Source organism: Oncorhynchus keta, chromosome 35, assembly GCF_023373465.1.
Source record: "Oncorhynchus keta strain PuntledgeMale-10-30-2019 chromosome 35, Oket_V2, whole genome shotgun sequence".
Taxonomy (NCBI): domain Eukaryota; kingdom Metazoa; phylum Chordata; class Actinopteri; order Salmoniformes; family Salmonidae; genus Oncorhynchus; species Oncorhynchus keta.
Window position 1 is genome coordinate 12,198,922 of NC_068455.1, and position 16,952 is coordinate 12,215,873.

Here is a 16,952-nt window from a genome sequence, read left to right on the forward strand (position 1 = left end):
CGTAACGTGAATAGCTACCGCCATTCCATGAAGAAAAACTATGTTTCAAAATGTTGAGAAGTTGTATAAAACTGAGAGAACTGGATATTAATCCCTTCACATGCTGTGAAGGGATTGAGGGAAAAGTCAGTATTTGTGAATTGGGTTGTGTTTTTCTGTGGATTCATGTTTATTGTATTGCTATTGAACTTTGAGCGTTGACATCTGAGAGACCCTCGGATTAAGATAGTTGGGTGACCCTAGTAAACTATAGGCAGGATATATGGCCTATTGTACTATTGATGTATTTCATTCATATTGAGCTCATTGTACAAATAAGTATTTTTATTTACAATATACACGTTGGCATTTTTTCCCCTGAATGATTCAGTTGTGTGGTTTTCATTTCTCCCTACTGCTCCAGTAGAGACCCTAACTGGTCCAATAGAGTACCTAACTGGTCCAATAGAGAACCTAACTGGTCCAATAGAGTACCTAACTGGTCCAATAGAGACCCTAACTGGTCCAATAGAGTACCTAACTGGTCCAATAGAGAACCTAACTGGTCCAATAGAGACCCTAACTGGTCCAATAGAGTACCTAACTGGTCCAATAGAGAACCTAACTGGTCCAATAGAGAACCTAACTGGTCCAATAGAGTACCTAACTGGTCCAATAGAGAACCTAACTGGTCCAATAGAGTACCTAACTGGTCCAATAGAGAACCTAACTGGTCCAATAGAGTACCTAACTGGTCCAATAGAGAACCTAACTGGTCCAATAGAGTACCTAACTGGTCCAATAGAGAACCTAACTGGTCCAATAGAGTACCTAACTGGTCCAATAGAGAACCTAACTGGTCCAATAGAGTACCTAACTGGTCCAATAGAGACCCTAACTGGTCCAATAGAGTACCTAACTGGTCCAATAGAGAACCTAACTGGTCCAATAGAGACCCTAACTGGTCCAATAGAGTACCTAACTGGTCCAATAGAGAACCTAACTGGTCCAATAGAGAACCTAACTGGTCCAATAGAGAACCTAACTGGTCCAATAGAGTACCTAACTGGTCCAATAGAGAACCTAACTGGTCCAATAGAGAACCTAACTGCTCCAATAGAGAACCTAACTGCTCCAGTAGAGAACCTAACTGCTCCAGTAGCGAACCTAACTGGTCCAATAGAGAACCTAACTGTCCAATAGAGAACCTAACTGCTCCAGTAGCGAGCCTAACTGGTCCAATAGAGAACCTAACTGGTCCAATATAGTACCTAACTGGTCCAATAGAGTACCTAACTGGTCCAATAGAGTACCTAACTGGTCCAATAGAGAACCTAACTGGTCCAATAGAGTACCTAACTGGTCCAATAGAGAACCTAATTGGTCCAATAGAGAACCTAACTGGTCCAATAGAGAACCCAACTGGTCCAATAGAGAACCTAACTGGTCCAATAGGGTACCTAACTGGTCCAATAGGGTACCTAACTGGTCCAATAGAGAACCTAACTGGTCCAATAGAGAACCTAACTGGTCCAATAGAGAACCTAACTGCTCCAGTAGCGAACCTAACTGGTCCAATAGAGAACCTAACTGGTCCAATAGAGAACCTAACTGGTCCAATAGAGAACCTAACTGGTCCAATAGAGAACCTAACTGGTCCAATAGAGACCCTAACTGGTCCAATAGAGAACCTAACTGGTCCAATAGAGAACCTAACTGGTCCAATAGAGAACCTAACTGGTCCAATAGAGAACCTAACTGGTCCAATAGAGTACCTAACTGGTCCAATAGAGAACCTAACTGGTCCAATAGAGAACCTAACTGGTCCAATAGAGAACCTAACTGCTCCAATAGAGAACCTAACTGCTCCAGTAGCGAACCTAACTGGTCCAATAGAGAACCTAACTGTCCAATAGAGAACCTAACTGCTCCAGTAGCGAACCTAACTGGTCCAATAGAGAACCTAACTGGTCCAATAGAGAACCTAACTGGTCCAATAGAGAACCTAACTGCTCCAGTAGCGAACCTAACTGGTCCAATAGAGAACCTAACTGGTCCAATAGAGTACCTAACTGGTTTAATAGAGTACCTAACTGGTCCAATAGAGAACCTAACTGGTCCAATAGAGTACCTAACTGGTCCAATAGAGAACCTAACTGGTCCAATAGGGTTTAAGCTTTAATGTTAAGCAATTGTTACACTTGTGCATCAAGTTCTGACAGTGCAGTAATATCAAACAAGTAATCTAACAATTCCCCAACAACTACCTGATACACACAAATCTAATGGGATGGAATAAGAATATATACATATAAATAGATGAATGAGCGATGACTGGAGCGGCACAGGCAAGATACAACAGATGGTATGAAATACAGTATATACATATGAGATGAGAAATGCAAGATATGTAAACATTATTAAAGTGGAATTATTTAAGGTGACTAGTGATCCATTTATTAAAGTGGCCAATATTTCTAGTCAGTATGTACAATTGAAGTTGGAAGTTTACATATACCATAGCCAAATACATTTCAACTTTAATCCTAGTAAAAATTCCCTGATTTCCAACTTCAACTGTAGGTTGCAGCCTCTCTGTGTTAGTGATGGCTGTTTAACAGGCTGATGGCCTTGAGATAGAAGCTGTTTTTCAGTCTCTCGGTCCCAGCTTTGATGCACCTGTACTGACCTCACCTTCTGGATGGTAGCAAGGTGAACAGGCAGTGGCTCGGGTGGTTGTTGTCCTTGATGATCTTTTTGGCCTTTCTGTGACATCGGGTGCTGTAGGTGTCCAGGAGGGCAGGTAGTTTGCCCCCGGTGATGCGTTGTGCAGACCTCACTACCCTCTGGAGAGCCTTGCGATTGAGGGCGGTGCAATTGCCATACCAGGCGGTGATACAGCCCGACAGGATGCTCTCGATGGAGGCATCTGTAAAAGTTTGTCAGGGTTTTTGATAAGGAAATTTGTTTTAATAAATTATTAGAATGTTACAGTCCTGAAACCATAGGTCTGATACCATGTGGTTGTATGAAATTAATTTGAATCAATAGATTATTATAATACATGTGTGTAAGTGTTAGACTCATTCGATGATTATGTTATAATACTGTGTGTGGTTTTAGATAGAATCAACATTTTGGGAACAGTGTGTCTAGTGTTTTGAGAACAGACTATCTGTCTGAGCCAGATCCGGGGAGACCTTGGCTGGGACACTTCCCAGTCCCAGGTCTCTCCCTATCTTAGGGGAGGGTAGGAAGACACTATTCTCACATACTCCCCTACGCTCTATTGGATCGCGCGGCTTTGATGTTTGGTGTGGAAGTATGTGTGTCACTGTAAATTGAAGGTCCTGTACTGTACCCGTCAGAACGTTCCCGTGAATAAACATTTAACTTTGGTAGACTGGGGCTCTGTCTGTTTTAGTTTCTATCAGTATCTTACAAATCCTGATATAACAGACTGAAGGTAACATCATTTAATTAGTAAATGAACAGGAGTATAGAATTCAATATCAGGAAGTTGTCTTTAGTTTTTTGTATACTCTGTGTATAACAGACGGAGCAATGAAAACAGAGTCAAACGCAGTGCCCTACTCAAATACTTTGTGAATGCACCACTGACTGTACATTGCGTATACTAAATGACTAATGCTCTTATACCTAAACCTTCCTTGACATTTTCACTGATCTAACAGTGGGTTTATCAGAGGCAAATATATGTATTGGAGTCCCTGCTTTATGTCCAAATAATGTCAGATCAAGAATTACTTCAAAGAGGGAAGTATTGGAACTGAGACCTCTCCTCTCGACTGACATTCTGAGGACACTGGGAGAAGCCAATATTCTGTATCCATGGAGACATGCTCCCCTCTGCTGCCCGTAGAAAACATCTCACCTCCGCAGTCAATAGTTTTCTGCCTCATCATACTATAGTTAGCCACCAAGTGGCAGTGTTGTCTTTGTCCCAAAACACTGTGCCAGAGCTGTGGAGAATGATTGACTGTGTCCCTAAAATAACCTGAACCCTAACTATTTTAATTCAAATATTGTTGCATTTGTAATTCACAAATGTAATCATTGAATTCATAAATTGAACTTGTATTTCATGTTTTGATACCGAATTGAATGAATATAGTTTTACAATTATATTTCAATGTAATTCAACATTCAATATGATATATTCATTGTCTGTGTATCAAGTTGACAAACTATAACTGCACGTTTTTTAATGGAGACATGAGGGATCATGAAGCTACATAATGTTTAGTCGCACACACACACACAAACATTGCACATAGATTGGACATGCCTGTCTCTCTATAGCCCCTCACTATGTGCTCTGTCTCCAAGGATACAGGTCAGAGAACGTTGTTACTAATATCACTTTCTCAAATCTTGTGTATGACTGAATAGTGTTTATGTATGAGTGAATAGTGTTTATGTATGAGTGAATAGTGGTTATGTATGAGTGAATAGTGTTTATGTATGAGTGAATAGTGTTTATGTATGAGTGAATAGTGTTTATGTATGAGTGAATAGTGTTTATGTATGAGTGAATAGTGTTTATGTATGAGTGAATAGTGTTTATGTATGAGTGAATAGTGTTTATATATGAGTGAATAGTGGTTATGTATGAGTGAATAGTGTTTATGTATGTGTGAATAGTGTTTATGTATGAGTGAATAGTGTTTATGTATGAGTGAATAGTGTTTATGTATGAGTGAATAGTGTTTATGTATGAGTGAATAGTATTTATGTATGTGTGAATAGTGGTTATGTATGAGTGAATAGTGTTTATGTATGAGTGAATAGTATTTATGTATGTGTGAATAGTGTTTATGTATGAGTGAATAGTGTTTATGTATGAGTGAATAGTGTTTATGTATGAGTGAATAGTGTTTATGTATGAGTGAATAGCGTTTATGTATGAGTGAATAGTGGTTATGTATGAGTGAATAGTGTTTATGTATGAGTGAATAGTGTTTATGTATGAGTGAATAGTGTTTATGTATGAGTGAATAGTGTTTATGTATGAGTGAATAGTGTTTATATATGAGTGAATAGTGTTTATGTATGAGTGAATAGTGTTTATGTATGAGTGAATAGTGTTTATGTATGAGTGAATAGTGTTTATGTATGAGTGAATAGTGTTTATGTATGAGTGAATAGTGGTTATGTATGAGTGAATAGTGTTTATGTATGAGTGAATAGTATTTATGTATGTGTGAATAGTGTTTATGTATGTGTGAATAGTGGTTATGTATGAGTGAATAGTGTTTATGTATGAGTGAATAGTGTTTATATATGAGTGAATAGTGTTTATGTATGACTGAATAGTGTTTATGTATGAGTGAATAGTGTTTATGTATGAGTGAATAGTGTTTATGTATGAGTGAATAGTGTTTATGTATGAGTGAATAGTGTTTATGTATGAGTGAATAGTGTTTATGTATGAGTGAATAGTGTTTATATATGAGTGAATAGTGTTTATGTATGAGTGAATAGTGTTTATGTATGAGTGAATAGTGTTTATGTATGAGTGAATAGTGTTTATGTATGAGTGAATAGTGTTTATGTATGAGTGAATAGTGGTTATGTATGAGTGAATAGTGTTTATGTATGAGTGAATAGTATTTATGTATGTGTGAATAGTGTTTATGTATGTGTGAATAGTGGTTATGTATGAGTGAATAGTGTTTATGTATGAGTGAATAGTGTTTATGTATGAGTGAATAGTGTTTATGTATGAGTGAATAGTGTTTATGTATGAGTGAATAGTGTTTATGTATGAGTGAATAGTGTTTATGTATGAGTGAATAGTGTTTATGTATGAGTGAATAGTGTTTATGTATGAGTGAATAGTGTTTATGTATGAGTGAATAGTGTTTATGTATGAGTGCATAGTGTTTATGTATGAGTGAATAGTGTTTATGTATGAGTGAATAGTGTTTATGTATGAGTGAATAGTGTTTATGTATGAGTGAATAGTGTTTATGTATGTGTGAATAGTGTTTATGTATGAGTGAATAGTGTTTATATATGAGTGAATAGTGTTTATGTATGAGTGAATAGTGTTTATATATGAGTGAATAGTGGTTATGTATGAGTGAATAGTGTTTATGTATGTGTGAATAGTGTTTATGTATGAGTGAATAGTGTTTATATATGAGTGAATAGTGTTTATGTATGAGTGAATAGTGTTTATGTATGAGTGAATAGTGTTTATGTATGAGTGAATAGTGTTTATGTATGAGTGAATAGTGTTTATGTATGAGTGAATAGTGTTTATGTATGAGTGAATAGTGTTTATGTATGAGTGAATAGTGTTTATGTATGAGTGAATAGTGTTTATGTATGAGTGAATAGTGTTTATGTATGAGTGAATAGTGTTTATGTATGAGTGAATAGTATTTATGTATGTGATTGTATGAGTGAATAGTGTTTATGTATGTGTGAATAGTATTTATGTATGAGTGAATAGTGTCTATGTATGTGTGAATAGTGTTTATGTATTAGTGAATAGTGGTTATGTATGAGTGAATAGTGTTTATGTATGAGTGAATAGTGGTTATGTATGAGTGAATAGTGTTTATGTATGTGTGAATAGTGTTTATGTATTAGTGAATAGTGGTTATGTATGAGTGAATAGTATTTATGTATGAGTGAATAGTGTTTATGTATGAGTGAATAGTGTTTATGTATGAGTGAATAGTGTTTATGTATGAGTGAATAGTGTTTATATATGAGTGAATAGTGTTTATGTATGAGTGAATAGTGTTTATGTATGAGTGAATAGTGTTTATGTATGAGTGAATAGTGTTTATGTATGAGTGAATAGTGTTTATGTATGAGTGAATAGTGTTTATGTATGAGTGAATAGTGTTTATGTATGAGTGAATAGTGTTTATATATGAGTGAATAGTGTTTATATATGAGTGAATAGTGTTTATGTATGAGTGAATAGTGTTTATGTATGAGTGAATAGTGTTTATGTATGAGTGAATAGTGGTTATGTATGAGTGAATAGTGTTTATGTATGTGTGAATAGTGTTTATATATGAGTGAATAGTGTTTATGTATGAGTGAATAGTGTTTATGTATGTGTGAATAGTGTTTATGTATGAGTGAATAGTGTTTATGTATGAGTGAATAGTGTTTATATATGAGTGAATAGTGTTTATGTATGAGTGAATAGTATTTATGTATGAGTGAATAGTGTTTATGTATGAGTGAATAGTGTTTATGTATGAGTGAATAGTGGTTATGTATGAGTGAATAGTGTTTATGTATGTGTGAATAGTGTTTATGTATGAGTGAATAGTGTTTATGTATGAGTGAATAGTGTTTATGTATGAGTGAATAGTGTTTATATATGAGTGAATAGTGTTTATGTATGAGTGAATAGTGTTTATATATGAGTGAATAGTGTTTATATATGAGTGAATAGTGTTTATGTATGAGTGAATAGTGTTTATGTATGAGTGAATAGTGTTTATGTATGTGTGAATAGTGTTTATGTATGAGTGAATAGTGTTTATGTATGAGTGAATAGTATTTATGTATGAGTGAATAGTGTTTATGTATGTGAATAGTGTTTATGTATGAGTGAATAGTGTTTATGTATGAGTGAATAGTGTTTATGTATGAGTGAATAGTGTTTATGTATGAGTGAATAGTGTTTATGTATGAGTGAATAGTGTTTATGTATGAGTGAATAGTGTTTATATATGAGTGAATAGTGTTTATGTATGAGTGAATAGTGTTTATGTATGAGTGAATAGTGTTTATGTATGAGTGAATAGTATTTATGTATGAGTGAATAGTGTTTATGTATGTGTGAATAGTGTTTATGTATGAGTGAATAGTGTTTATGTATGAGTGAATAGTGTTTATGTATGAGTGAATAGTGTTTATGTATGAGTGAATAGTGTTTATGTATGAGTGAATAGTGTTTATGTATGAGTGAATAGTATTTATGTATGAGTGAATAGTGTTTATATATGAGTGAATAGTGTTTATGTATAGTGTTTATATATGAAATAGTGTTTATATATGAGTGAATAGTGTTTATGTATGAGTGAATAGTATTTATGTATGAGTGAATAGTGTTTATGTATGTGTGAATAGTGTTTATGTATGAGTGAATAGTGTTTATGTATGAGTGAATAGTATTTATGTATGAGTGAATAGTGTTTATGTATGTGTGAATAGTGTTTATGTATGAGTGAATAGTGTTTATGTATGAGTGAATAGTGTTTATGTATGAGTGAATAGTGTTTATGTATGAGTGAATAGTGTTTATGTATGAGTGAATAGTGTTTATGTATGAGTGAATAGTGTTTATGTATGAGTGAATAGTGTTTATGTATGAGTGAATAGTGTTTATGTATGAGTGAATAGTATTTATGTATGAGTGAATAGTGTTTATGTATGTGTGAATAGTGTTTATGTATGAGTGAATAGTGTTTATGTATGAGTGAATAGTATTTATGTATGAGTGAATAGTGTTTATGTATGTGTGAATAGTGTTTATGTATGAGTGAATAGTGTTTATGTATGAGTGAATAGTGTTTATGTATGAGTGAATAGTGTTTATGTATGAGTGTGAATAGTGTTTATGTATGAGTGAATAGTGTTTATGTATGAGTGTGAATAATAGTGTTTATGTATGAGTGAATAGTGTTTATGTATGAGTGAATAGTGTTTATGTATGAGTGAATAGTGTTTATGTATGAGTGAATAGTGTTTATGTATGAGTGAATAGTGTTTATGTATGAGTGAATAGTGTTTATGTATGAGTGAATAGTGTTTATGTATGAGTGAATAGTGTTTATGTATGAGTGAATAGTGTTTATATATGAGTGAATAGTGTTTATGTAGTGAATAGTGTTTATGTATGAGTGAATAGTATTTATGTATGAGTGAATAGTGTTTATGTATGTGTGAATAGTGTTTATGTATGAGTGAATAGTGTTTATGTATGAGTGAATAGTGTTTATGTATGAGTGAATAGTGTTTATATATGAGTGAATAGTGTTTATGTATGAGTGAATAGTGTTTATATATGAGTGAATAGTGTTTATATATGAGTGAATAGTGTTTATGTATGAGTGAATAGTGTTTATGTATGAGTGAATAGTGTTTATGTATGTGTGAATAGTGTTTATGTATGAGTGAATAGTGTTTATGTATGAGTGAATAGTGTTTATGTATGAGTGAATAGTGTTTATGTATGAGTGAATAGTGTTTATGTATGAGTGAATAGTGTTTATGTATGAGTGAATAGTGTTTATGTATGAGTGAATAGTGTTTATGTATGAGTGAATAGTGTTTATGTATGAGTGAATAGTGTTTATGTATGAGTGAATAGTGTTTATGTATGAGTGAATAGTGTTTATGTATGAGTGAATAGTGTTTATGTATGAGTGAATAGTGTTTATGTATGAGTGAATAGTGTTTATGTATGAGTGAATAGTGTTTATGTATGAGTGAATAGTGTTTATATATGAGTGAATAGTGTTTATGTATGAGTGAATAGTATTTATGTATGAGTGAATAGTGTTTATGTATGTGTGAATAGTGTTTATGTATGAGTGAATAGTATTTATGTATGTGATTGTATGAGTGAATAGTGTTTATGTATTAGTGAATAGTGGTTATGTATGAGTGAATAGTGTTTATGTATGAGTGAATAGTGTTTATGTATGTGAGTGTGTGAGTGAATAGTGTTCATGAATGTGAGTGAATAGTGTTTATGAATGTGAGTGAATAGTGTTTATGAATGTGAGTATGTGAGTGGATAGTGTTTATGAATGTGAGTGAATAGTGTTTATGCATGTGAGTGAATAGTGTTTATGAATGTGAGTGAATAGTGTTTATGAATGTGAGTGAATAGTGTTTATGAATGTGAGTGAATAGTGTTTATGCATGTGAGTGAATAGTGTACCCAGACATTTCTGGGGGGGAATGGCCCTAGCCCTCACCCTCCGATCCAACAGGTCCCAGACGTGCTCAATGGGATTGAGATCCGGGCTCTTCGCTGGCCATGGCAGAACACTGACATTCCTGTCTTGCAGGAAATCACGCACAAAACGAACAGTATGGCTGGTGGCATTGTCATGCTGGAGGGTCATGTCAGCATGAGCCTGCAGGAAGGGTACCAAATTAGGGAGGAGGATGTCTTCCCTGTAACGCACAGCTTTGAGATTTCCTGCATTGGCAACAAGCTCAGACCAATGATGCAGTGGCACACTGCCCCAGTCCATGACGGACCCTCCACCTCCAAATTGATCCTGCTCCAGAGTACAGTCCTCGGTGTAACACTCATTCCTTCGACGATAAACGCAAATCCGACCATCACCCCGATGGAAAAAAAACGTGACTCGTCAGTGAAGAGCTCTTTTTGCCAGTCCTGTCTGATCCAGTTTGTAGTGGGTTTGTGCCCATAGGCGACGTTGTTGCCGGTGATCTCTGGTGAGGACCAGCCTTACATCAGGCCTACAAGCCTTCAGGTATTGGTATTGTGCCTTCCTGGTGTAACTCAAGCAGTTGTTATTGCCATCCTGTACCTGTCGCACAGGTGTGATGTTCGGATGTACTGATCCTATTTCGGTGTTGTTACACGTGGGCTGCCACTGCGAGGACGCTCAGCTGTCCGTCCTGTCTCCCTGTAGCGCTGTCTTATGCTTCTTACAGTACGGACATTGCAATTTATTGCCCTGGCCACATCTGCAGTCTTTAAGCCTCCTTGCAGCATGCCTAAGGCACCTTCACACAGATGAGCAGGGACCCTGGGCATCTTTCTTTTGGTGTTTTTCAGAGTCAGTAGAAAGGCCTCTTTAGTGTCCTAAGTTTTCATAACTGTGACATTAATTGCCTACCGTATGTAAGCTGTTAGTGTCTTAACGACCGTTCCACAGGTGCATGTTCATTAATTGTTTATGGTTCATTGAACAAGCATGGGAAACAGTGTTAAAACCCTTTACAATGAAGATCTGTGAAGTTATTTGGATTTTTACTAATTATCTTTGAAAGACAGGGTCCTGAAAAAGGGACGTTTCTTTCTTTGCTGAGTTCATGTGAGTGTGTGAGTGACTAGTGTTTATGTATGTCAGTGTATGCGTGAATAGTGTTTATGTATGTGAGGTCGGTTGGACATACTGCCAAATTCTCTATAACATGTTGGAGGCAATGTGGTAGAGAAATAAACATTCAGTTCTCTGGCAACAGCTCTGGTGGACATTCCTGCAGTTAGCATGTCAATTGCATGCTCCCTCAAAACTTGAGATATCTGTGCCATTGTGTTGTGTGATAAAATGGCCAATTTTAGAGTGCCTTTTTATTGTCCCCAGCACAAGGTACACCCGTGTAATGATCATGCTGTTTAATCAGCTTCTTGATATGCCACACCTGTCAGGTAATGGATTATCTTGGCAAAGAAGAAATGCTCACTAACAGGGGTGTAAACTAATTTGTGCCCAACATTAGAGAAATAAGCTTTTTGTGTGTATGGACCATTTCTGGGATCATTTATTTCAGATCATGAAACATGGGACCAACACACTACATGTTGCGTTTATATTTAGTACTTGAGTGTGATGAAAAGCTGTTATAGACCCCAGGTTAGAACTATGATCATAGTTGTTTCTTGTAGCTCACTATAAGCACGTGTATACAGGGCATTCTGAAAGTTTTCAGACCTCTTGACTTTGTCCACATTTTGTTACTTTACAACCTTGTTCTAAAATTTATTAAATTGTTTCCCCCCCTCATTAATGTACATAAGATACCCCATAGTGACAAAGCAACAAAAAAATATATAGAAATGTTTGCATATATATATATATATATATAACATTTGCATAAGTATTCAGACATGCTGATATTTTTTGGTACCCTTCCCCAGATCTGTGACTCGACAAAATCCTGTCTCGGAGCTCTACGGACAATTCATTAGTTTTCACTTTGTCATTATGGGGTATTGTGTGTAGATTGATGAGGAAATACATTATTTTTAACCAATTTTAGAATACGGCTGTAACATAACAAAATGTGGAGAAAGTCAAGGGGTCTGAATACTTTCTGAATGCACTGTAAGGGAACTGTGTGTAGTAGGGCAGACCAGGTTGGTTGTCACAGCACTAATTACTCCCAATCTAAATGGAGCTGGGCAATATTTTTAAGGATAAAATGTGTGAATTCTTTGAAAGAACTCGTCTACCTGGTCAATTCATGTCAGAATGACAAAACATTGAGGTGAATGGAATTTGTGTTTTTCATAAGTGAAAGTGTCACGCCCTGGTCGAAGTATTTTGTGTTTATCTTTATGTATTGGGTCAGGCCAGGGTGTGGCATGGGATTTTGGAATTGTGGTGTGTTTTGTCTTGGGGTTTTGATATATAGTGGGATTGTAGCTAGTGGGGTGATCTAGCAGAGTCTATGGCTGTATGGAGTGGTTCTCAATCAGAGTCAGGTGTTTATCGTTGTCTCTGATTGGGAACCATATTTAGGCAGCCATATTCTTTGAGTTTGTCGTGGGTGATTGTCCTTAGTGTCTTTGTAACTAGCTACTTTGTAACTATCTACTATCTACTGGCTGTTTCGGTTTTCGTTACGTTTATTGTTTTTTTGTATTGATTCGTGTTTACGTGTGTTTTTTCCATTAAACATGGATCGCAATCTACACGCTGCATTGTGGTCCGACTTTTTTGTGAAGAATCAACAACAAGTTGGACACAATCATGAAGTGGAACGTCATTTATTGGATATTTCAAACTTTTTTAACAAATCAAAAACAGAAAAAATGGCTGTGCAAAATTATTCAGCCCCTTTACTTTCAGTGCAGCAAACTCTCTCCAGAAGTTCAGTGCGGATCTCTGAATGATCCAATGTTGACCTAAATGACTAATGATGATAAATACAATCCACCTGTGTGTAATCAGGTCTCCGTATAAATGCACCTGCACTGTGATAGTCTCAGAGGTCCGTTAAAAGCGCAGAGAGTATCATGAAGAACAAGGAACACACCAGGCAGGTCCGAGATACTGTTGTGAAGACGTTTAAAGCCGGATTTGGATACAAAAAGATTTCCCAAGCTTTAAACATCCCAAGGAGCACTGTGCAAGCGATAATATTGAAATGGAAGGAGTATCAGACCACTGCAAATCTACCAAGACCTGGCCGTCCCTCAACTTTCAGCTCATACAAGGAGAAGACTGATCAGAGATGCAGCCAAGAGGCCCATGATCACTCTGGATGAACTGCAGAGATCTACAGCTGAGGTGGGAGACTCTGTCCATAGGACAACAATCAGTCGTATATTGCACAAATCTGGCCTTTATGGAAGAGTGGCAAGAAGAAAGCCATTTCTTAAAGATATCCATAAAAAGTGTCGTTTAAAGTTTGTCACAAGCCACCTGGGAGACACACCAAACATGTGGAAGAAGGTGCTCTGGTCAGATGAAACCAAAATTGAACTTTTTGGCAACAATGCAAAACGTTATGTTTGGCGTAAAAGCAACACAGCTCATCACCCTGAACACCCTATCCCCACTGTCAAACATGGTGGTGGCAGCATCATGGTTTGGGCCTGCTTTTCTTCAGCAGGGACAGGGAAGATGGTTAAAATTGATGGGAAGATGGATGGAGCCAAATACAGGACCATTCTGGAAGAAAACCTGATGGAGTCTGCAAAAGACCTGAGACTGGGACGGAGATTTGTCTTCCAACAAGACAATGATCCAAAACATAAAGCAAAATCTACAATGGAATGGTTCAAAAATAAACATATCCAGGTGTTAGAATGGCCAAGTCAAAGTCCAGACCTGAATCCAATCGAGAATCTGTGGAAAGAACTGAAAACTGCTGTTCACAAATGTTCTCCATCCAACCTCACTGAGCTCGAGCTGTTTTGCAAGGAGGAATGGGAAAGAATTTCAGTCTCTCGATGTGCAAAACTGATAGAGACATACCCCAAGCGACTTACAGCTGTAATCGCAGCAAAAGGTGGCGCTACAAAGTATTAACTTAAGGGGGCTGAATAATTTTGCACGCCCAATTCTTCAGTTTTTGATTTGTTAAAAAAGTTTGAAATATCCAATAAATGTCATTCCACTTCATGATTGTGTCCCACTTGTTGTTGATTCTTCACAAAAAAATACAGTTTTATATCTTTATGTTTGAAGCCTGAAATGTGGCAAAAGGTCGCAAAGTTCAAGGGGGCCGAATACTTTCACAAGGCACTATATATATATATATATATATATATATATATATATATATATGTTTGTGTTTTCTTTGTAAATGTTTGAATTATGGGGGAATCTAATTAATGAATTATATTTTATTTTTGTGTTAAATCACTAGTTAATCCCTTACAGGATTGACACAAACAAACATTACAATGATTCACCAGATACTATAACAGTGGTAATACTTTCTGGGTTTTGTGCAGTGCCCACCGCATAAAGAATGCAAAATAAATCAATACATATGTTATCCAAGCATTAATCATATCCATTGAGCAGTTTAAAAAAACTAGATACAAATAAAAACAGAAACATTTAACAGATCCATAAACAATGATCTTTGTTGAAAAGAGGAAAGAGCGAGCTATATTTCACACAGATTTCTGAGTTCCTAAATCAAACCATGTGGTAACTAGCATCTTAATTAGCATTGGGGAGTGGTTATGGATTGTTTGTCACATGGAATGTGGGGGGTTGTTTGTCACTATTAACCTCATTATCATAAACAACCAACCCCGTACTATGTGACATCCAATGGGGCTGGTTGTCACAAGTGGACACAGTGTGTTTGATGGCTTAAAACTCCATGTTTGAATAATATATTAGGATAAAAAAGGGTTCCCATTTCAATTTTGAAAATAGTCTTGTAAGATATACTGGTGCTGAGAAATACACGAGAGTAAAGTGTGACAACTCCCCCTGGTCTCCCCTACACTTTGTGTGTGAGTGTATGAGTAATTGTTCCCAATTGTTGAGTTTTGCTCTGAGTGGGGTGGAGAGTTGTGTTGTGCGTTGAATGAGTGTTTCTCATGGAGGGGGATGCTGTGTGTGTGTGTGTGGGCAGGTTAAAGAGATGACATTAATCACATTGTACACAGTCTGCTTTAATAAGCTAGGGACACACTTTCTCTCGCTCTCTCTGATTCTCCCCCTCTCTCTCTTTCCCTTTCACTCTCACTCTCTCTCTTTCTCTCTTTTAGTCTTCACTGTTGTTAGTAATGTGTAGGGAACATCATAAATCCCAGTTAAAAAATTACCCTAAACCATCATCAGTATATTTGCTATTGTAGTCAACCAAATTCATCATGAATTGTAATAACTGTCAAGTCAATAACCCGATATTAACATGTAGAAATGGGGAGATGTGGAAATCAGATGTGGTTTAAAATCTAGAGAAAACATGGACTGCTTTCTTCAGTAAGCTCCTCCCCCAGCCTATGACATCAATACAGTCTCTCTCTCTCTCTCTCTCTCGCTGCTCCTCCTCCTTCGCTCACCCTTTTCCTCCCAGCTACACAGCTGTACAGGAAATCAGTCATCCACCAGCCACCACTGTCGCCATGGCAACACAGATGGGAAATCTATTTTATCAGCCTCCTCCTTTTCTCTCTGTTATTCTTTTCACCTGCTTCCCTTTTCACCTGCTTCTCTTTATTTCTTGCTCTCTGCTTTTAAGATGTAATTTACACTAAACACGGCCATTTTTTTATTACAAATTAAAACCAACAATCATATTATTACGCGAAGCAGGATGATTCCGAAACTCAGCACAAAGGCAGCTGGCAAATCATTAGAGACCTGTGTAAACCCTGCCCTGTACAACAGCTGCTGCAGGAGCCAGATGACCACGAAGCAGAATGGAAGGCCTGTGGCCTGTGGCCTGTGGCCTGTAGCCTGTAACCTGTAACCTGTAACCTGTAGCCTGTGGCCTGTAGCCTGTAGCCTGTGGCCTGTAGCCTGTGGCCTGTGGCCTGTGGCCTGTAGCCTGTAGCCTGTAACCTGTAGCCTGTGGCCTGTAACCTGTAGCCTGTGGCCTGTAGCCTGTGGGCCTGTGGCCTGTAGCCTGTAGCCTGTAGCCTGGGGCCTGTGGCCTGTAGCCTGTGGCCTGTGGTCTGTAGCCTGTAGCCTGTAGCCTGGAGCCTGGAGCCTGTGGCCTGTGGCCTGTAGCCTGTGGCCTGTGGCCTGTAGCCTGTGGCCTGTAGCCTGTAACCTGTAGCCTGTGGCCTGTAGCCTGTAGCCTGTAACCTGTAGCCTGTGGCCTGTAGCCTGTGGGCCTGTAGCCTGTGGCCTGTAGCCTGTGGGCCTGTAGCCTGTGGCCTGTAGCCTGTAGCCTGTGGCCTGTGGCCTGTGGCCTGTAGCCTGTAGCCTGTAGCCTGTGGCCTGTAACCTGTGGCCTGTAGCCTATAGCCTGTGGCCTGTAGCCTGTGGGCCTGTAGCCTGTGGCCTGTAGCCTATAGCCTGTAGCCTGTGGCCTGTGGCCTGTGGCCTGTAGCCTGTGGCCTGTGGCCTGTAGCCTGTGGCCTGTAGCCTGTGGCCTGTAGCCTGTGGCCTGTAGCCTGTGGCCTGTGGCCTGTGGCCTGTGGCCTGTGGCCTGTGGCCTGTGGCCTGTGGCCTGTAGCCTGTGGGCCTGTAGCCTGTGGCCTGTAGCCTGTAGCCTGTAACCTGTAGCCTGTGGCCTGTAGCCTGTAGCCTGTAGGCTGTAACCTGTAGCCTGTGGCCTGCAACACTCACACTCTTCACCGGGAGACCCATTCAAACCTCTAGACTTATTTTCACATTTTTTGTTGTTGATATAATACATTTATTTTCATTTTTTGGTTGCTTCTTTTCTTTTTTGGCTTCTTTTTCTTATTTTAGTATTTTTGTTGTTATGTTTCAGGAATGTATCTTCCTGCACCTTGTCTCTCTCCTCTACTATAAACACTAGCCTAAGATCTTTATACCTTA

General features: G+C 37.8%; 1 protein-coding gene across 1 annotated transcript; it reads right to left on the reverse strand.

The window, feature by feature from the left end:
• Nucleotides 1-391: 391 nt before the first annotated feature.
• On the reverse strand, nucleotides 392-16,757 carry LOC127915633 (uncharacterized). The gene is made up of 4 exons (XM_052495857.1): nucleotides 16,436-16,757; nucleotides 15,826-16,329; nucleotides 1,797-2,030; nucleotides 392-1,146 (listed from the first exon to the last, which is right to left on the reverse strand). The coding sequence occupies exons 1-4, from the start codon at nucleotides 16,755-16,757 to the stop codon at nucleotides 392-394; spliced, it is 1,815 nt and encodes a 604-aa protein (XP_052351817.1).
• Nucleotides 16,758-16,952: the final 195 nt, after the last annotated feature.